Raw genomic sequence first — 25,954 nt, forward strand, 5'->3', positions numbered from 1 at the left:
AGAGGCGGGGTCACCCTGGACAGGTCGCCAGTCTGTATTATAATCTGTTACACTATATTATTATTACTAATATTGTAATTGTTAATCTTGGACATATTTTTTGTGAATTTAATTATTCTGTTAGACTTGAATTTCCCTCCAGTAAGACAATAAAGTCGATTTTTATTCTATTCTAGACTAAAGCAGACATGCAAATTAAGCTTTTCAGATTTTCATTTGGAAACTATTTTTAAAACCATGCTTCAATTTTGCTTTCACTTTAAAATGACACTCTGCTTTGTTTTGGTCTATCATGTAAAATCTCAACATTGATATTTGTTGCGCAGATCTGCTCATTAGTTCAGATGTGGGTGCATGAATAGACACATTTATGCACACACACACATTAGTGTGCCACTCTGCAGCACTTCTCAGCAGGTGAAAGAAATCTGGCCCAATCAGCAGCTCCCTCAACTCAGGGAATATAAGGAATCCACCAACCACTTTACTGGTTTTGCAACAGAGCTGAGAAAGGCAAACATTTGGATTTGTTTGACTCAACCAAACATGGAATTTAATAATTTAATACTTGAATTTATGGTTAAAATTGTGAAAGAAATTTATGTCTAAAGTTGAAAATGGAATTAGTCATTAAGATATATTAACGTTGAACCAAATGTCTAAAATGTATGTTAAAATATTTTGTATGTATTGTAGGTTTTTCACCTGTTCATTGATTCTGACTCATTGGTTTTGGAAGATTGAGTGAAATCCTGAAGTCTCTTCAAGTCCTTTTCAAGTGGGAAGCCATGAAATTATAGAACACTTGACAATATTTGTGGCTCCACTGTGTAAAAAAAAAAAAAATGTGGAAAGAGAACTTCTCCTAGATGAGCTCACCCAGCTAATTTATTGGAACTGGTTTGAATGTTCTGAGTAATTAATTCAGATTCCCAGAGGCAAGTTAGGTGTTCAACTTTCCAAGAATCGCACAATGTAGAAGTGAAAAAAGCACAACGAATAGAAGGTGTTTCAGTCCAAGTTCCTGTAATATGTAAATGCAACAGATCAGGACCGCAGGAGGCTCCATAGAAATAAAAACCTACAGAAACTCTAAATGCATGAGATTTGACCACTAATCTATTTTATTTCCGTTTGCGATTGAAAAAGTATTTTTTTTAATAGAAGCATCATTTCTCTGTACAAAAAAATAAACAAAAAGCAGTAAACACCCACCCCAGTCCAGCAGGAAAGAGTAAATGCTGCTTTTAGGGCGTTATAAACAGACCAAACAGTTTACAGGTGCTTTATTTAGTTAGGGGGCAGGTCAGAACCTGCTGAGCGGAGCCGTGTGTGTGTGTGTGTGTGTGTGTGTGAGAGTGTGTGTGTGTGTGTGTGTGTGTGTGTGTGTGTGTGTGTGTGTGTGTGTGTGTGTGTGTGTGTGTGTGTGTGTGTGTGTGTGTGTGTGTGTACTCATCACTCAGTTTAATCCTGCAGGCTGGAACAGGTCTACTCACCATCTGTCTGCGCTGCTCTCTGCTTTTACGTTTACTCATGTATTAACCAAAGTATGAAAAAACTAAAACTTTGGTCAGTTAAAAGTTAAAACTAAATGGAAACTAAACAATATTTAACTAATAAAAACTAGCAAACCCACCCTGAAACTAATTAAAACAGTGGTGTCCAAAGCAGGGTGTGTTCCAGTTCTCTCCCTGGTGGTGGCAACGACCTCCTCAGCAGGTCAGTTTCTTCTTAGGCTTTCTAATAAGCCATCATTTGATCCAGATGCGTTATACCAGGGCGAGAACTAAAACATGCAGGATGCCGGCCCTCCAAGACCCACTGAATTAAAACTAACTGAATTAGACAGACATGTGATGTGGAGCTCTTCCGTTTCATTGCAGCCAGTGATAAAATCTGCAGCAGCCAACTGAAGTCTTAATGTGGAGGATGCAGAAAACACTGAGTGCAGCCCAGTCTACGTTAAGTTATGTTGCTGATGGTGATAGAGAGAACCTAGAGTGGATGCCTTCACAGATCCTTTCATCATGTTAGACGGGAGGAGAAACATGCAGATTCAGATTCACGGAAGGAGCAAAGCTCTAGACAGATGTTTAAATGTAAGTAATATGTATATTATCAACAAAAACTAGAGGAAAGACTTCACATGTTTGTAAAATGTTATTTCTGGTGAAGCACAAAAGAGGATAACCATAGTGTGTCGTTTGGAAAACTACAGAGAAAAATAAATGGCTAGCCTGTCACAAGAAAAAACGAATTGTTCAGTCATATTCTCACCACATTATTCTTTCAGTTTCAAGTTAAATATTTAATTAGCAAGCTAAAAATTTAGCTTCCAAATTACAAACTAAATATTTTACTCCAAACTAAATGTTTAGTTTCCAAGCTAAACATTTAGCTTACTAATGAAATATTTAAGCTGACATTTATAAATGAAAGAATAACATGGTGTATATCTGAGCCACCTTTTTTTCTCTTATTAGTTAAGCATATTGATATGATTAAATTTTTTAATTGATTGACAGCACTATTCAATTCATACAGGTAGAATCAAACGTATCCGTTTCATCTCAGTGTCGTTTGTTCCACCTTTTGGCAGCTGTGTCTATCTCTGCCACTGCAAACAGGATACACACTTGATTTATTCAACAGAAATGATCCCGGTCAGTGACATTCACATCATGAGTGTGAATTTCATGGCAGTTTACAGTAGAACCAGAGCTCAGCTCCAGCTCAGATGGTTATGTCTGCAGCAGCCCAGCCTGCAGCCTCCATCATAACCCCGCCCCCTGCCCTGCGGTCAAGGTTTACTGCAGCGTTGGGTGTGTGTCGGGGGGGGGGCATGAGTTGTAACCTAGTACATGTAGAGTAGCTGTGGAGTGAGATAACGCTGGCCTTTCACAGCACACACCGTTGATAATGGTGTTTAACGATGTTGAGGCAAACCTCAGGGCTTTGCCTGGTAAAGCAACACGTTGATGCTGATCTTCATGCAAATCCAGCTAAAAGAATCTGTGGCATGGATTCTGTTACCTGTACAGACTGACCAGAACGAATGTAATGCTTCTTCACGAATATTAGTTTATTACTGTGGACGCCACAAATGAATCTGTCAGAGTCTGATACATAGACCCGTGTAGAAAATCCGTACGTTGTAAATCTGCAGCTGGAAGGTTGCTCCTTTAAAGTTTGGCTTTTGTTGGATGACAGAAGTTATCAGAGTTGCACAGCCCACAGAGCTAACATCCTGATTCTGCCGTGAGCAAACAATGAGCATTACTGCTTTATTATCCAATGTCCTGTGCAATCTGTTAGTCAAATTGAAAAACTGACTTTCACGGGTTTCCTTCTCCGGTTAACTCGTGCCAGACACACTTTTCAGCGCTGCTGCAGAGCGCCGGTACCGATGTGGTTAACTCTGGCACACAACCCGCACTCTGGCTTCTCTGCAGCAGCTCTCATGTGATGTGATGTGGTGCAACTGCAGATCGTCTCCTTGCAAATCCACTGATAAACTTCAGTTTCCTCTGAAGCAAAGACTCGGTGGCTTCATTTGACGGAAATGACAACACATTTCAAAATTTCAATGACACCGCATTCAAATTCCACAAACCTTATTGAAGAAGCAATGCTACGCATCTTTGCTTTCTGACGGGAGCTTACTGTTTTTACTGTTAGCAATGATATTATTTCTTCACTCATGTTACTGGCTGGTTAATTTTGTTGATTGATTTTAGATAATTTTATTATTGATGTGTTTTCTTTTTTGTAAAGCACTTTGTGATTTTTATGTCTGTGAAAGGTGCTATATAAATAAAGTTTACTTACTTACTTGCTTACTTACTGTACAGTCTTTTTCTTACTTCCTGTTTTCATATTTTCTATTCAAATCAATCCTGGTAAAGAAAAGTACAACTATGTTACAAGTACAAGGTAATAATCATCCTGTGCATTTAAACACAAAGCCCACAAATGATGTTATAGATATAAGCTGTTGGAACTACAGTCCACCAGTATTTCTAGGAGGAAACGATGAAATCAGTGAGTACATTATGGAGCTTTTCCATGTGCATTTGGATATTTGTTTGAAGTTTGTATATTTAATAACATTTTCAACATTCTAAACTAAAACGGGGAGGAGCCAGAAACTGCTTTGAGATAGCCCTGTGTTTATTTTTCTAAATGAATCGGTAGGTTGGCTGCCATGTTGGAAATCCAGGTGTTGGGCGGTGAGGTAAGCCCCATCTTAGTAAATTGTCTGTAATTAGGTCTGACTTTGGGGAACGTTGCAGTTCAGTTTTTTGGAAATTTTATCTTCCAAGTAACAAGTAGGACACAAAAAAACGAGAGGAGCATCAACGCTGAGGCTCGCCATATTTAGTCAGATTGCCTCCTCCTGCTCAGCAGACAAAGGTGCAATCCTCACTCCAAGTTCTTTGCAAAGCCTCATGGCTGTTGGAAGTTTTGCATACATTTTTATTTGCAAATCTGTACTATGTTTAGACATGGCTGAACTGGAATTTGAGGTCTGGACCGGTCAGGACTCTCCAGCTTGTTAAGATGGAGATCTGAGCTGAGGAGGTTTGGGAGTTGAGTTTTCCATGATGGATATTGGAAATTCTGATTTCCAGTAGAATTGGAACGCACCATTCGCATCATGTTAGCTTAGCAAACCAAGAACAAGCTAGCCATCAAGTAAAAAGATATGCCTTTGAAACACTGCTAATGCTCACTAACTTCAGCCTATATAATTATGTAGTGGCAGGTGGAGTCAGTCTGAGGACTCAACCTAAAGCCGATAAACACAATGAGTTAGCATAGTGTGCTACTCCATGAATCAGTCAAGAAGGATCTCCCCCAAAGTCCTGGTGTTATTGTTAAATTAGCTGTACCTTAAATTAACATGTAGTTGGTGTATTAAGTATATTAAGTGAATATATCTCCCTTTAAGTGTCACCACATCAGACCATCTGCCTCGGTCTCATCCAGTCCATTACTGAGGTTTTCCTCTCTTCCCTCCATGTTAGCACCATATTTAATGAGCTTTGTCCAATAACCTCACCATTCTCAGGAAGTATCTTTAACTCTGTGTCCAAACAATACACACACTCCGACATACACACTCCACCTCCTGTCCATTTTGGTCTCTTCCGATAAAACTCTGAACATCTTCAGCTGCTCTTCCCGTCTTATTGATGTGCTAATGTGTCCAAACCATAACAGGTCACACTCCGGTCCTGTCAACACCTGGTTACCTAAAACATTATGAGCAAAAGTCCAGAAAAAGAACAAATCATAAACAAAGTAACAAATCTATTTTGACACGCAGCTATGAGCGGAACAAATTAAGGATAAGAGAACCCTGGATTACCTATTCTCTGTTTGATTTTTATATTATGGAAATATTTAATTTACTCAAATTTGAGATTATGTGAAAAATAGATTGGTGTAACTAAATGCATTCTGTTGTCTCTTCAGCTCAGATATATTAGAAAGCAACAAAGAGAGGTGAGAACAAAGGATGTAAAGAGAAGCTCCACCACGAGCAGATCCCAGAAAATAAACAGATAGAAAACCAGAGATTCCACAGGAAGACAGAGAAAACAAGCAAACAGACAATAAGAGAGAGAAAATAAAGTTAATGACATGGATTAGAGAAGAGAACAAAGGAGTGTGCATGGGAGGTCCCTCAGTATCATCTGTCCCTTTGGGATCAATAAAGTATTTTTGAACTTGAATCCCTGGAACAAGAATTTAACCGGAGCGCTCAGCTTTTGGGACATCAGAGCAAAAACCTTTATACACTTAAACTTTCAAACTTGTAAGATTAACTTTTTAAGGTGATTTTCTCCATCCAAGTCACAAACGGGTCCAAAGTTAGCAAAAGGGCAGCTACATTTCTACAGAGCCCTCACATCCTGGACACAAACAGTTTCCCTTCAGGTCGCTGCTGCAGAATGCTGTTGGCAAAAAGCAGAATCAGTTTCTTTGCTCAGGCTGTCTGACTGATGAAGACATACAGTATGTTGCACTGACTCAACCTCGTCTTGCTCTGTAAGAACTCTGGCTCTTCTGTGGCTAGCAAAAGTATTCACGCCCTTTGAACTATTCCACGTTTTGTCACATTACAACCACAAGCATGAATGTATTTCATTGGAATTTTATGTGGAAAAAACAACACAACACAAAGTGATGTGATGAACTGGAAAGAAAATGACACATGATTCAAACCATTTTGTACAAATAAAAAACTGAAAAAAATGGAGCGTGCAAAAGTATTCACCCAGAGTGAATACTTTACATCTTGTGCTGCAGTTTCTTTTAGGGTTTGTCTCTACCAGCTCTGATCATCAGTGAGTGAAATTTGTGAAAAGTAGAGCCTGGCAGGGTGAAGAGGAAGCTTTTGTTTTTGAGAGCTGATTCTTCTGGTCATCATGTGCGACAAGCAGAGAGTACATAGAAATCCTTCCATGGTTATTTTTCCTGGTAAGGGGCCAAATATAGCATGTTTGTTTCAGCGTTATGTGTTGCAGCCAAGCAATTTAGTTGTGTGAAGTTTTTCCTGTACTTATTTTTACTACTTTTTTTTTATCATATTCAATAGATTAATACTTCAATTCATCTATTTTATGCTGACTGCACTTTTACTACTGGTAGTACTATGTAAATGTGCAGGGCTCCTTACTATAAATGTTGTCTTGTTTCAGTAGTAAGCATATCTCATGTCTACCAGAAATAGTATTCATTATCTTTGCACCATTATATTTGTGCAAAGAATACAGCAGAGCCGTTTCTGACAGGCTGGGGAAGTTTCAGAGTGAAAATAGAGCACTATTGCACGCCACTCACCACCGTCTCAACCACATCCTCTATGCTCCGCAGCTTCAGCTAGCTCCGTCAGAGAAAACAAGAACAGAAAGTCAGACGTGCTTCTTAAACTATTAATAATAAATGCAAATGATGGTGTAAGTTTTCATTTGTAGAGCTTAAGAGAGATGTACTTTCATTTAGCTTCTGTTCATCATGATGGTAGAAAACACTCAAATGTTTGCCATCAGAAATTCAAGTCTCAAACCAGTTCGAGTGAGAAAAAAAAATTCTTGTGTTTTTGGTTCGTCAGAATAGTTAGAGAGGAAACCACTGAATGCATTAGAGCCTTTGAATAGGCCATGTATAAACCTGCTTTCAAAATAAAAGCTTCACCACACCTCAGAGCTCAGAGACACTAAATACCCGAAATTCAATCTGCTATATGTTCTGATATTTTTGCTTTGCTACTTTTGTTGATACTATTAAGAAAATACATTTAAAATATGCTAGTTTTACAACTTAACATGTCTTGATTGAAATAGCCTAAATATATTTTTTGGACTAATCTTTAGGTTACCTGTAGTTATGGCAGATTGCCTGCTAGATCTTTTGATCTGCCTTTTGTCTGTGTGGGAAAGAATCAGCAGAAGTTCCAGCTTCCACACCGATATGTGAAAAGCCATTTCGAGTTGGTATCTCGTTATTTCAAGATGGTATCTCGTTATATCTTATTTTGAGAGGGCATCTTCTTATAGTATCTTATTTCGAGATGGTATCCCTATATAGCATCTTGTTATTTCGATGTGGTATCTTGTTCTATTTTCTCGTTATTTCAAGTTGGTATCTAGTTATTTCAAGATGGCATCTCGTATGTCAAGATGGTATCTTGTTACAGTATCTCGTTATTTTGAGATGGTATCCTTTTATAGCATCTTGTTATTTCGATATAGTATCTTGTTATATTTTCTCGTTATTTCGAGATGGTGTCTTATGGCATCTTATTTCAAGATAGTATCTCGTTATAGGATCTACGTGATAGTATCTCGATATTTTGAGATGATATCTCGTTATTTCGAGATGGTATCCTTTCATAGCATCTCATTTTGATATAGTATTGTGTTATATTTTCTCGTTATTTCGAGTTGGTATCTCGTTATTTCAAGATGGTGTCTTCTTATGGCATCTTATTTCAAGATAGTATCTCGTTATTTCGAGATGGTATCCTTATATATCATGTTGTTATTTCGATATAGTATCTTGTTATTTCGAGATGGTGTCTTGTTATGGCATCTTATTTCAAGATAGTATCTTGTTATATTTTCTCGTTATTTCGAGATGGTGTCTTATGGCATCTTATTTCAAGATAGTATCTCGTTATTTCGAGATGGTATCCTTATATATCATGTTGTTATTTCGATATAGTATCTTGTTATTTCGAGATGGTGTCTTGTTATGGCATCTTATTTCAAGATAGTATCTTGTTATATTTTCTTGTTATTTTAGTTGGTATCTCTTTATTTCAAGATAGTATCTTGTTATAGCATCTCGTTATTTCGTGATGGTATCTCGATATTTCAAGATGGTGTCTTGTTATGGATGGATATTTGTTCTTGGAACTTTTTATTCAGATTTTCACATCACATACATCATATATTTTTCAAACTGCATGTACAACCTCACATACTGTGGTCCATAAAACACTTTCTTTGTCCACAGTCTTAAAAAAAAAACACAAGTGAGAGTCTCCTATTTATCAATCGTAATCTCCATCAGCTGTGGTGTGAAATGAGTGAATTGGGGACCATTTTTCTAAGATGTCACTTTTCATCTGTAGTTTTGCTGTAATTTGTTCCATGTGGTACACCTCCCTCACTTTATTCTTCCACTGAGAGACTGTTGAGGGCTGAGGCTTCAGCTATAAGACCATGATCATTTTCTTTGCAAAAACAAGCAGAATCTTTAAGACACATCTTGACTGTTACTGTTATCTTGAATTTTATTCTGGAATATACCTACTATTATTAAAGATGGCTCTAAGGCGATTGTAATGCCCAGGCACGTAGTGATTTCCCTTTGTATCCTTTCCAATAGGTTGATAGTTTTGGATAGTCCCAAAATATATGGGTGAAATCTCCAATCAGTCCACAACCCCTCCAACATTTGTCTGAGATGAGGCCAAAGCTAGATGTGAGAAGACGAGTCCTGAAGAACCTCACTTTGATTTTCCATTTGAATTCTCTTAATGTTGGGCTACTTGATATTTTATGACCCTCTCGAAACATCTCCTCCCAGTCCTCATCTTTGATTATGACATTCCTTTCTAACATCTTTTGTATCAGCTATGGCTTCCTCTTGTAATATTGTAAACATGGGATATAAATCTGGCAGTTATATTTCATTTTATTACCAAGAGAAAACAATTCTCCATACTAGAGGGAGCCACCTATAAGCCTCACCATTCCTTATGTTTATGTAAGTAATGTCTCATTTGTAGGTGTTTATAAAAATCATGGGTTGGAAGATTGTTTTTTTATTTTTACTTGTTGAAAGAACATTAGGCTTCTGTTTTCAAACATTTGATCTAGTACAGGTAATCCTTTTTCAACCCAGTTATGTAATCCAGCTGTAGGAAGAAATAGTATCTCATTAAAATGAGATTTTGTTTTTTTTCTCCCAAAGAGAGTGGCGGAAACGGGCTTCCATATGTAGCTAATAAACCAACATAAAAAAGAATTCTGTAAAATTTGCGGTAAAAGACTAATTTACCAACAGTTATGACTCAAGAAGCATGAATTTTATGTAATTTTTAGTTATGAAAGGTATAAAACAGAAATTTATCGTAAAAATATTAGAAATTGTAAAATTCATAAACATTCTGCATTATTGCCAACAGTTAATTCCCATAAAATTAATGATTAGGTACTAATCGGCCAAAATTACAAATTTTGCTGATATTTATAACTACGATGTAAAATCGTAAAACAGATTGGAAAAATATAATTTTTACAAAGAACAGCATCCTGGTGTGATATTTTGGTTTATTTTATCTTTCTTTATAAAATATTGAGCCCTGCATGTCTCATACTGAAACCTCAAAGGAAGACTGTGAGATCGACCAACTGCAGGGCAAACTACTGCAGCTGCCGCCACCGTCATGTATACAGTTTTTGCATTTGTTGCAATTGTAATTTTATGCCAGCCATACATTTGTAATACATTAAAATAGTTGTACGTTTGGTCCTGCTGCTTGCAATGTATTGGGGAAGCTAAAGTGGCCGTAGGCTTAGGACAACGGGGCATGAGAGAGTTTTTCATCATGTCATTGTGTCAAACAACAGGAATTACAGGAAGTGCAGTTACTGTTAATTTGTCATGTAAACAGAGTTCTCTAGTTTGTATTTCTGCTTGATCCTGCAGCATCACCAGCAAGACAGCTATTGCTTTTTATTTTTAACTCTGAAATCCTGCAATTGAGCAGTGGCTGTGGGCTTCATCAACTCACCACAGCATCGTCAGTGCAAGTGCACAAGTGCTAGCTCAATGTGCTAACTACCAGGCGCTAGCTAATGATGCCTAGAGCCTCGGCCTGTATCAACCAGGTCGGCTGGGACCTTATCAGGTCTGAGACACAGACTTTGAAATCATGTTTCTGCTATTTCTGCTCGTTCAGGAGATGGAAACACATTTCTGCATCACAGATAAGCATTTTAGGATTTTTACTAACTTTAACCAACTGACAAAGAAATGCTTCCCTTATAATTTCTGTTTATTGCATTGCAGGAAAGAGACATTTTTTCTCTCTCCCTCTCTCTTATATATAATCAATAATAATTTCATTATTAATAACATTACCAGGATCCAACTAAAGGTGCAGTGTAAAGATGTTTTCAGTCCAAACAGGATCAGACAACCAAAACCTTCTGATGTCTTTGCTGTGTTCACATGTGATCATAATTTCACTTGCCCACGTGGAGCCGTGTGCCAAACATTCCTTCCATGGTCAGAGAGCAGTTTGATGACGCTCCAGCACAGCGTGGGAACTTCCAGAGATTTTCATAGGAATGCATCATCGCCAAGAGTCACCTCAGTTTATGTAAAAGCTCTTTAATCAGAAAACTATTCACATTCACAAACAGTAGTTTACAATGTTAAATAAAATGCAAATGCTACATTCTGCTGAACTAAAGAATCCATGTTTTACTAAGTGCAATTAAAGAGGTCACATAAACATGCTCTAATAATTTATCTTGATCACCAACACATAAAGGGACAAATCATGGAAAAGTTTCATAAATACACACCAACCAACATTTTAGGTTGGTTGCTGTGCTCCCCATGCAGGCAGCTCCCTGAAAGACAGAAGGAAAGTGCCTGTCAGGCATCCTGGGTCACAAAAAACATCAGTCAATTCATCACGATAAATTAAAATGAACGTGATAATTTCCAATCAGATGAGGAATATTTTTTGAAGTGCAATTTTGTTTAAAGACACAACACAGCCCATTTAATTTATGGTTTTGACCCTGTGTGGTTTTAATTTCCTTTTTATTTGTTTTTTTTTTTTTGTTTTGTTTTTTGGGGGGAATATTTAAAAAATCTCACAGTTTATCTTTGAGAGAGCAAACTTGCATCAAAACAGTATTATAGTTTATCCCAGTAGTTACTGGGGCAATTTATCGACCAGGAAATGTGTTACCATGACAATTTTGATCCTGAGTAAAACTTGAAACTATTTCATAGAGTCAGCCAGACTTCAACGTTTTCAATGACAAATTTTTCTCGGGTCATCGTGGTTTACATTTACAGAGGATCCGTCTCTCTGCACATGTTGTAATGTGATTTGATAAAAGTCAGTAAACAACTGAAGCAGCACAGCAAGAAGAGAGGAAGTCGTAAAGGTCGCATGAATCCAACATGAAGGTACTCTGTTCAGATGATGGCAGAATTAGCTAAATTCCACTTTATGTTTTACATGCTGAATGCTACGCATCTTAAAACATCCTCCTGAACACACCACCCCCATCAAAGAAACCCGGCGGTGGCAGCATCATGCTGCGGGGAATCAAAACTATAACTGGAGTAAAATGTGGCTTTATTAACTGCTAGCCTGGAGGGGCTCAATAGAAATGCACAACACACTTTTTTAAAAACAAGCTTTGTAAAACCTTTTGAAAGTCACGTATCGTTTTCCTTCCTCTTCACAGCTTGTGCTGTTCTGTCACATAAACTCAGTAAGATAGACTCAAGTTTGTGGTTGCAGCATGAATGTAAAAAAAAGCTCAGGAAGTAGGGATAGTTTTGCGTCGTTTTCTATATAAATATCCATCTTACTTTGCCAAACGTGGCCCTCTAAACAATAAACCGACTAAACAACCTAAAGAAGTTTATCTTGCGCAATTTTCCTGGTGTTGAAAGTTTTGTTCCTCTCCTCCCCCACAGAGGTGGCCGTGAGAGCGATCAGTGTGACTGACAGTCTCAAAGCTCGTCAACAAAACCGAGGGCTTAGTGGCTAATAGGCTGATGATAGCCAGATAACAGCATTAAAGCACATTTCAGATATTAGACTCATCTGAAGGCTGCGTCATATAAAGACCCAACTGATTTAGAAATCCAGAATTCAAAGTTCATTGCATGACACAAAAACAAAAGACTGTGTGAAACTAGAAGTGAAAACCTGAAGGTACAATGCAATCCTTGGTTAGTCAAACACTGGTGTGGCTTCTTCCTCTTGGAAAACAAATGATGATACCAGAGATAAACACATCCAGGTTTATATTGGACTGTTGTGACTTCATAAGCACAAACCTTTAAAGTGTTTTATAGAGTCTTCATGTTATAGATCGAACCAAAGTGGCACATTAGTGTGAAACAGAAGAACAATGAGACTTTCACACCTGATAGTTCTGTAGACTCGGTTTGATTGGTGACCAAAGTTGCAGCATTTGTTTCAGCTGCTATAATTCTCTATCACACTGAAAAACCTGTTCAGCTCCGCACCTGTGGTGGCGCTGCACCAAAAACCGCTGAAGGAAACAACATGAAAACCTTTGAAGGAGACACAGAGAGCAACTTCCTTCTTCACAAAATGTAAACATACATGGAGTGGCGTCAGATTTAAGCAGTAGGATTTCTCCCAGTGGATCTACACTCACATGTTTGTTTTGGTTGTATTTACCCAGAATGCCCTGCACTATAGTCCGCTTCCTGCGTTTGGAGCGGTCTCCGCCGGTCATATGCATTCGATCTGGACCAGAGTACATTTGAACCAGAGACCCGGGTCTGTGGGCGGACCAGAGTTCACCGTTTGGTCCTCATCACAGTTTGATCATCTATTCTCACCTCCGTAAAACAAACTGGACTTTCTAGGCAGATGAACTAAAGTTCAATTACAGCGGATCACCCTTAGTTTTTTCTTTTCAAACAAATAAAAATCTAAAAAAGTGTGGCATGCACTTTCATTCAACTAATGAGGGAATATTTCATGAAAGCCACTGTTTCATTTCAGTTTTGCAAAAAAAAACAACAACAAAAAACATCTCTGTCAGACAAAATAGAGAGCATCTGTAACCATCAGTTAATCTTTGCAGAGGGATTCAGGTCTGGACTTTGACTGGACCGTCCTAACACATGAATTTTCAGGTCTAGATTCCTGCATTGGTCTTTAGGCTCCATCTTCATCTCTCATCAACTCTAACCAGCAGGGCGGGGGGGATTATCCCACAGCATGATGCTGCCACCACTATGTTTCAGCAAAAAGATGTTGTGTTCAGGGTATCGTGGTAAAATGTATTATGCGTTCCTATTTGTGACTAATCTCACGAAATACATTGAAGCTTGTGATTGCATTGTAACAAAATGGCTTGCGAACGTCGATGGAAGGCAGAAAACAGGTGAATCTCCAACTCGACCACTAGATGTCAGTAACTGTTACTCTGATACTTCCCATTTCAGACAACAAAACCAAGCTTTCAAGCTTTCATTGATCAATCAGCTAATTGAAGGTGTTTTTTACCTGCAGAGTGGCAGAGAGTCAGGTCTGCTTTATGGGGCTCCATGGAGACGGATCCTGCTGCATAGCTAAAGTCTGATTCACAAACCTCAGCATCCCGGTCAGTGAGCTCATGCCCATCTCTCCCTCGTCCTCTCCCACCAGAGTCCCCTCCGACTCCCTCCTGGACTCAGTGAGTGGCTGGTCGTCCCCCTGCCGTCCCGCCGGTGCCTCTGCGCAGACGTCTGCGTCGTTGGGTTTGTCCCCCATGTACGTGAGCGGGTCGAACGAGGCGTCGGATGTCGCCGAGGCCTCGGTGGCGCTGAGGCCCCGCCAGCTTTGGTCAGTTGACCCTGGGAACGTCGAACCAGACGCAGAGGAAGAGTCCCACAGCTCCCTGATCAGCGCCCCCCTCAGGTTGTGAGGGAGGTCCGTGGAGGAGTGTAAGCTGGCGCTCTGAGGCCAGTCGTGTGCCGGGGAGCGCAGGGGCGCCGGGTGAGAGCGTGGAGACAAGCGGACGGAGGCTGGTAAGAGTCTGAATGAAGGAAGAGACGGCTGAGAGGAGAAGGAGGGCTCCGGAGGCTCAGTGATGGAGGCAGAGTGGCTGCAGAGGCTCTTTCTCTCTGCTGCTCGTCCCAGACTGGAGATCCGGGCCTGGAGGCGGGTCACCTCTGACTCCTGAAGGAGGAGGAAAACCAGCATGAAACACGTTGAAACAAGAGGAACAGTCAAAGGCTTCCTGCAGGTTTCAGAAAGTCAAATAAAAGACTTCTTATGCCACCTTGAATGAAACTTAAGAAAAAAACCCTAGAAATATAAAAGGTAATTGTAATATTGAGGTAAGGGTACAACTCTTTTACAATCAAGTGTAGCAAAGATTAGGCCTGTCGCAATAAACGATAAATCAATTAATCGGACGATAAATTAAACCTATTGACCTCATTTTAATTATCGGCTTTATCGTCTCTTCCTGCCTTTTTTTCTTTCTGTTGACGACACTGAATGAAAAAAGGCTCAACTCCGGTGCTCTCCACTGACCCTCCTTTCCTCATTTCCTTAGTCTAATGTCCAGCGCACACTACACGAGTTGTCGGCCCATTTTCAAACCCCTGAGAGACCACACCTTAACCGACAGAAATCCTAGGTATAACGGTTCGATCAGGTTCGTCGTGTCCAGCCACAAGGTCACAAAATAATGGCTACAAGTCCAGTTAACTAATTTTAAAACCAGGCATTAATCAATGCTTTACTACAATCTACCTGCAATGCTTGTGGCTAGTGTCAGCGTAACGTCCTGACTGAATGAAAATCATTATAACCTATTTATGTCACGTATTAACTGCGGTAGCAATTTGGCTCCAACTCCTCCCCTTGTCAATTATATATTCTTTGCACAAAATGTTGAATAAACATTAATGATACCACATATCATCTCCGATGTCTGCTGGACTTCGGGTTGCGCCGTATCAGCTGGTTGGGATTCCCCTCCGTAATTTCCCCTCAGAAAGCACGGAGAAGAATCCGCGCTTTCTGATTGGCTACCTGTCACATTAAACGGGCTGCGTTGACGCTTCCAGTCGGGAGAAATCCCTGATTAAGATCGGAGCGGCCACGACGATCTACCATAACACACCACACACTGCAGGATGATCGGTTAGATCGGCCAACGATCTAAGATTGTCATAAGAGGAAAATAGGGGCAAAAAATGGTGTAGTGTGAACTACTGCATAAGGTAGTTGGATGTGCCCGTTTTCTCCATTTAAATCTAGTGATTACTGAAGGGAAATATAGTATACAGACTTTATTATCTGCACTCTTTTGGTTGAATGCAGTATTTATTTCCACTTTGGCTTTATGTCGTTTAGTTTTTATTCAAGTAAGTTTTTTGTTAATGGAGAATCCATTTTATTTTTGTTTTTGGTTGTTTTATTTAGTTTATCAGTTCCAGTGTTACGTGTTCTTTTGAAAATAAGGTGCATCTATCAGGAAATCGCATGTAATATTAGTCATTTCCATTAAATCAATGTCAAAGGGTCCTGAAACAATGTTATCGTTTATCGCAATAATTTTTTAGACAATTAATCGTCCAGCAGAATTTATTATTGTGACAGGCCTATCAAAGACTGAAAGTTCTGGAGTTTGTGGCTCCTGGTAGCAACTTTGAGCTTCTCATTCTGCATAATAAGCTTAAGCTTAAAGGGTCAGTTTTATGTGTTTTCCAGGCACAGAGTGCCATTTTATGGCACTGTGAAGAAAATATTTTTGCCTTCAGCTGTTATAAAAATACCAGATATATCAAAAATAACTTAAAATAAATTTTTAATTTATATAGTAAGACCTTAAAATTGGGCCTCTGATTTTTTAAAAACTCCTCAACTCTCTGAAACTCCGCCTTCAGGAAGTCATCACAACATGACACCTCCATTAAAACTAACATTTTTATCAGCATAGCGCTGACGTAGCTCATGGAAAGATGTATTTAAGTCCTGTGATTAATGTATTTAAGTCACCGTTTTTTATTTTAAATGATTTTAAGACTTGTTGAGGAAGCGCAGGCAGCCGGAGAAGCATGCGGTTCTGGGATAAAGCGTACCTTGATGAGCAGCGAATCAACAGACATCTCTGCAGACTTCTCCGAGGCTTGGAGCTGAGTTTGGAGCTGGGAAACCTGCGCTCGGCTTTGCTGCAGCTGCGCGGAGAGCAGGTCCAGCTGCGCATGGAGGTGGCTGCTCTGGACTCTGGTCTGCTCACACAGAACCCTGCTGTCCTCCAGCTCGGTTCTGCTCTGCAGCAGCTGCGCCTGGCTCTGGTCCAGCTGCGCCTGCAGGTGGCCGGCCTGGCTGCGGCTGTAGTCCAGCTCGATCTCGGCCTGGTCCAGCTGGGCTTTGACCCGGCAGCACTGCTCCCTGGCCACCTCCAGCTGGGCCTGGCTCTGCTGGAGCGTGGCGGTGAGCTGCTCCTGGGACGAGCGCATGGTGGAGGAGATCTGCTCCGACACTTTGAGGAGCTGGCCCCGCGTTTGCTGCAGAGACTCCAGCTGCAGGACGACGGAGAGCGGCGCGGTCAGGACACAGGGTCTCACAAAAGCATTCGCACAGAGTCCAACATCCCTTGACAGTACTTTGCTGAAATTTGCTGCACAAATAAACTTGTGTTAGACACTCAGTTCTACATGGATGTGAATACAAGACAACCATGTTAGATCCTAAAGCCTCGGGATCATTTAGATTAATGCATGTTCATGTGATAAAAAGGCCTAGTCAAATCCCAGATCAGAATTTGAATGAGAATCAGTCATTATGCTCTCCAGCCAATTTGACTAAGACTAAGCAAAGCTGGAAGAGACACACCTCCATAAGACTGGAAGGCGGTTCAACAAAGTATTACTTTATTTTTTATTAAATCATGTAAAATATGTCAATATATTCTTTAAGAAATGTCCTAGTGGTGTTTTGCCCTCCAGTTTCTCTTTATCTAGAATTATTTCTCTATTAAATTTGAAATGTTATGTAACCAGGTAATAAGGTGAATGTAAATGAAGACCAAAAAAAAAAAAACTGTGAATCATTTTCCTGTTAGGCAATACTGTGCATTAGTCAATTACATAAAACCCCAGCAGAAAAACATAATGTCAGAAGGTTTCCCTTGGGCAAAAACATCAAGAACAGGAATAGAGATGAGACAGAACAGCAGCGTGTGAGGAACAACCCACAGCAGCTGTTCTAACACGGACCAACAGGAAGCACACGGACTGATGAGGCGGAGACTAAAATTCTCATAAAAAACCGCCGTCATGTCTTCCAGGTGACGAGACCATTTCCAAATCTCAAGCATGAAATCCTGACTTCAGTCAGAGGAGAATGTGACTCGTGTTATCTCATCGTTACTATAAAAAAAAAAAAAACAGCTGATGGTTTTTGGTGTTTGGCCCCCACATGGTGGGGGACTAAACCGCCCCACATCTACAGGGAGAAGATAAAACAGCTCAGTCCTGACAGGTGTCTAGTTATTCACCTGGATAATCTCTTAAAGGGGCAGCATTATGTATTCTACAGCCACATACTGCCATTTTGTAGCACAAAGAAGTAACCATGTTAACTTCAGTTGTTATAAAAATGCTATATACATTAAATATGACTTAAAAGAAATTTGACAACGTGATTAAATGCCTTGAAATTGGGCCTCTGTCTCTTTAAAAACTCCTGCTCTTTCTGACATTCCGCTTTCAGGAAGTCATAATATCATGGTTCCTTCTATTAACCTTTTAACAATATTTTTACCAGCATTGCTCTGATACGTAGCTCAACAGCAGGTGTCTGCTAATTCCTCCTGGCTAGTCTGAAGGAGCTGAGTGGCAGAGTTTCGAGGGAGGGTTGCAACGCTAGGTCCACCCAGGCGTTTTGCACAGTTGAAAGGTTGCCACGGGAGATTAAAGGATTTCTCAAGCAAACATGAAAGAATCAAAGTAACAGTACAGGTATGTTTCTGATGAGGGAATAACATGATGTAAAGCTAAAAAAAAGTCAATTTTATAAAATACTGCCCCTTTAAGCTGGAGTCGCCGTGTCGACAATGTACAGTCCATGTTTTGTGTAACTGACTGAATGTCTTCAGAAATAAATAGAATTGCTCAACATTTATATTAGCAGGTTCTTCTAAAGTAATTTAACAAAAACAATTGTTATTTCAATATAGATATTTTAATTCTAAAGAACAAAACAGAAAACACTCTTTTTAAACAGAGAGTGTTGAGGGTGTGCAATAACTGTGGTGTTTTGTTTTGTTAAATTTAAACTGTTGTTTATGTAGTTAAGCTGTGTGTATGTTTATTTACTGTTTGTTTGGGCAGCTGCTACTATGCAGTGTTCACCCTCGAGTCGAGTCAGTAAAGTATATTCTCTTCTCTGGTGTCAGGAGGGTGGAGGGAGGAGGTGGAGGAGGTGGAGGAGACGTACCTCTTTACTGTGCTGCTCCTTCTCCAGCTCCAGCTCCTGCTCCAGAGCAGAGAGCGTGCTCTGCAGCCGCTCCTCCTCCTGCAGCCACCCAGACTCCTTTTGAAGTAGCTCCTCCACTACGCTGCGCAGCTGGGCCTCCTGCAAAAACACACACACATGGAAAAATGACTCATTCTCAGACTATTCCAGTTAATCCCAGGGAAACCAACAGCTAACAGTCCCAGAAGTCTGGGCAACATGTGGCTTCACCGTCTCCTTGATCTGCAGCTTGGTGGCGTCCAGCTCTCTGCTCAGAGCGTCACGGTCATGCCGACTCGCTTCCAGTTCGTCCAGCGCCTTCTGAAGCCTTTGCTCATACTCGGACAGCTGCCGGCTGAGCTCCTCTGACTCCTAACAGCACAAAAACAGGAGCAGACAGGAAGATCCAGCAAATCTTAGTCACCATATAAATTAGTGATGCCCATCGTGTTTCCCAGGAACTCCTGTCCTCACTTCTATCAAAACAAAAGCTGCATGTTTGGGAAGTTCTTTTAATGCTCCAAAACGGCACTAATCGGGTAACTGGATGGAAATAAGACTGGGATGTTTGAACTGTATACTGTGCTATGCAAAGTTTTTACATCCATTGACATTTTGCCAAATTACAATCCCAGACTTATCAGAAGTGGAATGAAAATGATGCGTCTTTTTAACTAATAAAGATCTTAAAAGTGTTTTTATGTTCAAACGCCCTGAGTGAATGTCTCAGTTACAGCTGAGTGTTTGGTGTTTCTAAAGTGACAGACAGGTGGAAATGGGCAGTGAACACATGTATGATGCAACCCCCCCTTCTCCCCCCCAAAAAAGAAAAAAACAACAACACATAATCACAAGAAAAAAAAAATTCCACAAAAAACAATGCAAACAAAGAATGCTGCAATCACATGAAATAGAAAGAAAGTGAAAATGCTGTAAATAGCAACAAGAACAGTAAGTATGAAATGCGGCAAACTCGCTCCACAAAATGGAAGTGCTCCAGACCACTGGACGGAGTCTGGAGTGGGTGATACAACCTACATAAATATGCTACTGTTGAAAATGACATCAAGCATAACGGACCTTTTCTTTTTTCCTCCAAATTCTCCTGGACATCCTCTTAAATCTTGACATCTGTCTTAACTGAGGGTCTGGTCCTGTATGATTTGGTGGTCGACTCCCCCTAGTGGTCTGGAGCAAAGCTGTTCTATGGTACGAGTTTGCAGAGTTTCATACTTGCTGCCTCTGTTGTATTTGTGCCAGTTTCTCTTTTTCTTTTACTTCCTGTGATCGCAGCATTTTGCACTAGTTTTTGTGCTCGTGTGTTTGGGAGTTTGCATCATTTCTGTGTTTCGGATCGATCGTCCGCTAGTAGGGGAAATGAGTTCGGTTTAGACAAGCCTGAGAGAAGTTAGTTTAACTGTACTGGAATGACGTTATCATTATGAATGTAATTTAAATTAATTAAATTTTTTTTGTATAAAAAGGAGTAACATTTATTATAAAACCAAGCAAAAATGTACTTTTCAAATTACCTTTATGTTGGGGTTTTTTTTCTTCCCTAAAGTCTCTGGATGGAAACATGAGGTTAAAATGAATAAAAAGCAAAGAGGACAGGACAGGTTCTCTGACCTTGGCGTTTCTTTGCATTAGCTCCTGCTGCAGGATCTCCACCTTCCTGTCCATCTCCAGCTTGTGCTCCTTGATGGCTTCGTCCAGCTGGTTGAGCTGAGAGAGACACGGCAGTGAGGACAGCTGGCAGATGAGACAAACGTTTAATGGCGGTGAATAGAAAAGGCTGATTGAAGATGTGCTGCACCAGTTTGGCTCTTTGCTGGAGCTCCTCCTGTCTTTCTTTCAGGGCGTTGTCCATGTCCAAGACTTCATGAGTTCTCTCCTCCAACTCCCTCTGGGTCTCACTGAAAATTCATGCACATGCACACACACACACACAAACACACACACACACACAGATAAACTACAGCTGGATGATATGGCTGAAAAACATATAATGGGATAAGCGTTTCATATCAGTCGATAACAGTAATTATTTATGATTTTTTTTGGTTTTAAGCAGTGGCGAAAACCTTAAACTGCCGCTCCACAAGTTGTTCTACAGGTTGCTCTACAGGTTGTTGCTAGGCAACCAAAGAGTGAATGAAATTTTCCCAAAATGCTGTGCGGTTCTGGATCCAAGTTCAGTGAAATTGTTGAATTTCACTGATGTTTTATCAATAGATATTGATCACAAACCTATCACATATAGTGCAGCTCTGTGATAATCCATAAGCCAACTGTCTCGTCATCAGCGCTCAGGAGAACAACTTCTGGATTTTGGAAGATGAAATATTTTAGCAAGACAATATTAGGATATTCATTCATTCTTTTTGCAGCGTTTGGGTTGATACTTATGTTCCACTAGTATACATGTGCTGGCAGACACACACAGGTTTAATGGAGGAGTTAAAAAGTTAAAAAAATCACAACTCCAGCTTGGCTTTTGATTTTCCTAGTTTCTTCGTGACCGATTATCCAACAGAGTACTTGATGTACAGTAGCCATGGAAACTGTTGTGTCATACAACTGGGCTTTGCATAATTCTGCATTTCATGCAACAAAAACATCCCAATGTTTAACTTTACCTCAACAGATAAAATACTTTAAAGATGTTTTGCTATAGAAATATCTAAATTTGTCACAGTCATAGAATATGTTTTTTTTTTTAACAGCAAACACACAACGCAGAATTAAACCTGAGAAACTAGAAAAATAAGAACACAATGATTGCAGTTTTCTGGCCGATCACCCATCTTTTAAAAGCCTGTCGATTCCAATTTTGGCCAATACTGATGAAAAGTTGCTAAACATAGCAACACAGTCAATAAGTTGGCAACAGTGGGGTGACTCTTGTGACGTGACATTGTGGACAGAGATCGCTTTCACATGCAAATATCGGCTCATCACCAAAAATGAAGGAAATCTGGTTTGATTTAAAGCAAAGCATCAACATTTGCATTGTTTTCCATAGATGTTCGGAGCAGCAGACTTGCTGATGCGATCTCCTGTTCGTGTTGTGCACAGAGGGATTTTTCCACACATGGACTTCCCCTCACCTCAGCCTCATGCCCAGTTTGTCCACTTGGGCTTGCCGTTGGTCAGAGACGGTCTGGGTCCTCTGCAGGACGTCGTGCAGCTCCTGCACCCGCTCCACGGTGTCGTCCAGCTCCGCCTGCACAGAGCGCAGCTCACCCTCCAGGACCTTTACTCTCTGCATGCTGCAGAGCCGCTCCTCCTCACAGCGATGGAGCTTCTCCTCAAGTTCCTCAACTGAAGGAAGAGGAGAGTCAAAAAAGGACAAAGATGAGGCTGACAGACGGAGGACATGCTGAAAACATTGTCCCTTTTTTTCCTGAACTGATCCTGAATGTCTAACCTGTGGAGGTCTTGCTGATGACTTGGCTCTGCGTGCGCTGCAGGTTCTCCTCCAAGCCGATGATCTGCTCTGCCTTTGCAGCCACTTGGCTCCTCAGGTGCTCCAGCTCCACCTCCAGCTTTTCCATCTTCAATCTGAGATGACTGCCCAGAAATACAAAGCAGAACATGAGGTAAAGTTTCAAGTTTTAACTGAAAGCATACCTCTAAAACCTACAGAGAAAGGCTTATGTATTTTGTCCTAAAAGAGAAACAAAACCGTTCACAAACAGAAGCTGGAATGAACTAAACAGACCAACGTCTGAATGGGACTTATGCTTATCATGATGTGGCTTTTGCTATATTACAAAAGTTACACATCATAATGTCATTTTAATGTATTCTAAAGTGTTAGAATGAGTGTTTTATCAGAGGGGTGATACAGAAAACAGGTAGAATGAGGAGCTTTGTGTGATCCTAGCTCCTCTATCTGGGACCTGATGGATTTGGAGAGTTGTGTGTTCTGTTCGGTCGTCTCCTGCAGGTTCCTCTCCGCAGCCTGGGCCTCCAGGCCTCTGCTCCTGACCTCATCTTGTAGAGAAGCCCACGTTCGCTCCAACTGCTGCTCCAAACCAGACACCTGGAATAGGCAGCACAAAGTCAGCTGTTGACTGGAGAAACATGGCCAGGAAAGTGTTTTTCCATTATCTACATAATGTGATTCAAACGTGGAAAAAGTGGTGAGTTTTGACAGATTAAAGGTCCAGTGTTGCCTAGTTTCTAGCAACACTGAGCCATTTTAGAGCGCAATCAAGTAACTATGTCACCTTCAGTTGTTATAAAAATCTAATGATGAACAACTCCATCAGGTGTTTGCTAGTTGCTGCTGGCTAGTCTGAAGGAGCTGGGTGGAGGAGTCAAGGGGCAGGGCTGCTCTGTGAGGCGGAAGCTTGGAAACTGCAGGTAGGAGGAGGAGCTGCACCTCCAAGGTGGAGCTGGGTCATTGAGGTTGAAAATCCAAAATTTCTCAAATTCTTCTAGCTACTCCTGAGCTTCTAGCACAGCTCTGTCATGTCTGTCTGTGTGTGTGTGTGTGTGTGTGTGTGTGTCAGCCTCGCCTGTCTTTGCAGATGGCTCTGGCTCTCCTCCAGCTCAGAGACCCGAGCCGTGCTCTCGGTCAGCATGGTCTGCTGCTGCTGCAGAGACTCCTGCAGCTGCAGGTTCTGCTCACTGGAGCTCTGACAGACCAGGCTGGTGCTGTGCAGCTTCTCCTGCAGACAAGACATCTGAAAGCGCAACAAGGAGAGAGGACAGGTGTGTGTGTTTAACTCAGTGTTTCCCAACCCTGGTCCTCAAGGCCCACTGTCCTACATGTTTTAGACGTTTCCCTGCTTTAATGTGCCAAATTCAACTGATTGCAGTTCAGCAAACGCCTGTTAATCAGTCATCGATTGAAATCAGCTGGACTGAAGCAAGGAAAAACCTAAAACATGCAAGGCAGTGTGCCTTGAGGACCAGGGCTGGGAAACACTGGTTTAACTGACTTGCGCCCTAATAAACCAGCTGACAGAGGTTTTCAGTGTGGACCTTTTCATTCTTCCTCTGCAGCTCCGTCTCATGTTTCCTCTTCAGCTCCTCCATTTGCTGCAGGTACGAGTTCAGCTCCTCTTTGCACGCCGACAGGCAGGACTGCAGCTCAGATATCTGAGCAGTGGAGAAACACACAGCAGGTCATCGATGGTGGATACAACATCGTTTTACTTGTGGCTCCTGTAAATTATAAAACATACACTTCTGAACACATGAACTAGAATCCTGTAGATGCACCTGTCAGATAGATGGATGGATGAAGAGATGAACAAATGGAAACTTTTAGACATCCTAACAGGGAATACGATTTAGAAATTTAAATTTTCTTTCATATTTCCCCAGACATTAAAAAAAAGTTCTAAACATACTTCTTGTGACTTTTCCTTGTTGTGTTCTGTACAAACCATGGTGGCAGAGTGAGAAGCCTGATCTTTGAAACTCTGCAGCATCTCCTGGTTGCGTCGAACTTCGACCTGCTTCTCCTGGATTGAGGAAACAGAACGTTTCACCAACGTATAAACTCCTCTGTCCAGTCCCGTATGGGGATGGAACCGACATGCTGCCTTGCCTGAGTGAGCCGATCCACAGAGGTCTGCAGCAGCAGCGCAGCTTTCTGAGCCTTGTCCCGCTCCGTCTGAACAGAACCCAGCTGCTGCTCCAGTTCCAACATCTGGGCCAGGCTCTCCTCCACAGACAGCTGCAGCTACATGAAGTCACAGAGCCACTGTTAGCTTAGCTTAGCTGATGCTGCTGCCAAAGGAGCTGATGAGTTCATGTTACCATTTCTATCCTATGCTGTTGCTCAGCCAGGTGCTTAGAGTGAGTCTGTTTACACTGATCCAGAGCCTTCTGGTGCTCCTTCTGCTTTCTGCTCATCAGACCCTGGTAGTGCTGAACGCTGCTGCTCTTCTCCTGTAATCAGATCAGAACCCGAGTCTCGAGCTGCCTTTCCATTACAAATACAAAACAAATCTTTGTCTGTATCCTGCTAATGACGAAAAACCACTGGCAACTGCAGTGTTTCCATTAAATAAGAAATTAATTTGTGAATAAGCTTGTTCGCGTGATAAGTCATTAAAACTCACGAGGCAGTGACTGATGTAAACACTTACATGAGATATATTCATAATTCAGCCAATCAGAGGAGACCTCAGCGTCTTATTCAGCCTTTGGAACTGAATAAGACGCTACTTGGCCCCGCCTACTTGGGCATTTTGGGGAGACTGTAGTCTATGATTTTACAGAAGACCTACGGATTCAACATGTTGGAATGACACACAACCGTTTTATGAACTGTGTGATGTTGTTGAGAGAAATGGTGGAGCCAGCTGCACATTGTCCAGGAAAAAAGCAAGCCTTCATCCTGTGTAACATGCGACACATTTGATGTGGGAAAAAGTGTTTTCGTTGCCGTTTTGCGAATTCCACCTATTTTGATACGGCAAAAAAAAAACAAAAAAAAAAACATTCTGGCACAAAAAACTTTTTATTGAAAAAGTGATTTTTTTTTTCTAAATAGCTGTGTTTCCATTAAGCAAATGTATTTTTGTACTTTCATTATGCACAATTTTATGGCTAATGGAAACAGCTTCAGGCGCACGGCTGATGACGTTAAGGTAAAAAGGTTTGAGTGACTGTACCTTCAGCTCGTTTTCCAGCTCGGTGTTCTTCAGAGCAGCCAGACTGTATGCAGAGCTTTTTTCCTGCAGCTGTTTCTCCAGCGCAGCGACCCGAGCGCTTTTTCTTTTTAACTGAGGTAAAGGAAAACATATGACACGTGCATATTAAGAGAAGAAAAAATATTCCTCTTCTTTTTTATTTCCAGAACTCTCAACATTTTTCCTAGCATCTAAAGCTTTAGAAAAGGGTCACCAGCATGTTCAAGTTTATTTTTAGACATGGGAAAATATATATAAAATATATTTATGTGTAAATATATTGCATATATTTACACATAAATATATTTACACTATATGTAAATACATAAGATTATAGCTCGGTGGCTAATTTACATCTCTAGTCCCATTGACAGGCAGGATAATACTAAATAAAAGGAATTCAAACACACACACACACACACACAATGACACTACAGAATAAGAAATACATGAAACCATCTTAAAATCTACATAACTCTACATATACTCAGTGTTGATATTTCTGGCCAAAATATTTTTCCAAAAG

At 40.7% G+C, this 25,954-nt stretch overlaps 1 protein-coding gene across 6 annotated transcripts in view; it reads right to left on the bottom strand.

The window, feature by feature from the left end:
* Positions 1-3,061: 3,061 nt before the first annotated feature.
* Positions 3,062-25,954, bottom strand: part of ccdc18 (coiled-coil domain containing 18) — a 28,594-nt gene continuing 5,701 nt past the window's right edge. For 3 of the 6 annotated variants that reach the window (XM_008433374.3, XM_008433373.3, XM_081598761.1), the window contains 16 exons: positions 25,411-25,521; positions 24,551-24,682; positions 24,339-24,473; positions 24,175-24,252; positions 23,768-23,884; positions 23,299-23,466; positions 22,678-22,820; positions 22,203-22,345; positions 21,883-22,096; positions 20,589-20,688; positions 20,402-20,497; positions 19,004-19,144; positions 18,755-18,892; positions 16,393-16,836; positions 13,823-14,476; positions 10,895-11,159 (listed from right to left, as the gene is read on the bottom strand). In XM_008433374.3, coding sequence (XP_008431596.2) covers positions 13,841-14,476; positions 16,393-16,836; positions 18,755-18,892; positions 19,004-19,144; positions 20,402-20,497; positions 20,589-20,688; positions 21,883-22,096; positions 22,203-22,345; positions 22,678-22,820; positions 23,299-23,466; positions 23,768-23,884; positions 24,175-24,252; positions 24,339-24,473; positions 24,551-24,682; positions 25,411-25,521 — 2,796 coding nt within the window. In that variant the 3' untranslated portion in view covers positions 10,895-11,159; positions 13,823-13,840. Of the gene's footprint in view, positions 5,256-5,277; positions 5,961-10,894; positions 14,477-16,392; positions 16,837-18,754; positions 18,893-19,003; positions 19,145-20,401; positions 20,498-20,588; positions 20,689-21,882; positions 22,097-22,202; positions 22,346-22,677; positions 22,821-23,298; positions 23,467-23,767; positions 23,885-24,174; positions 24,253-24,338; positions 24,474-24,550; positions 24,683-25,410; positions 25,522-25,954 lie in introns of those variants that run through there. The other 3 variants (XM_008433372.3, XM_081598763.1, XM_081598762.1) reach the window with 3 other exon arrangements.

This window comes from Poecilia reticulata, chromosome 17 (assembly GCF_904066995.2).
Source record: "Poecilia reticulata chromosome 17, P_reticulata-male-v2, whole genome shotgun sequence".
NCBI lineage: Eukaryota > Metazoa > Chordata > Actinopteri > Cyprinodontiformes > Poeciliidae > Poecilia > Poecilia reticulata.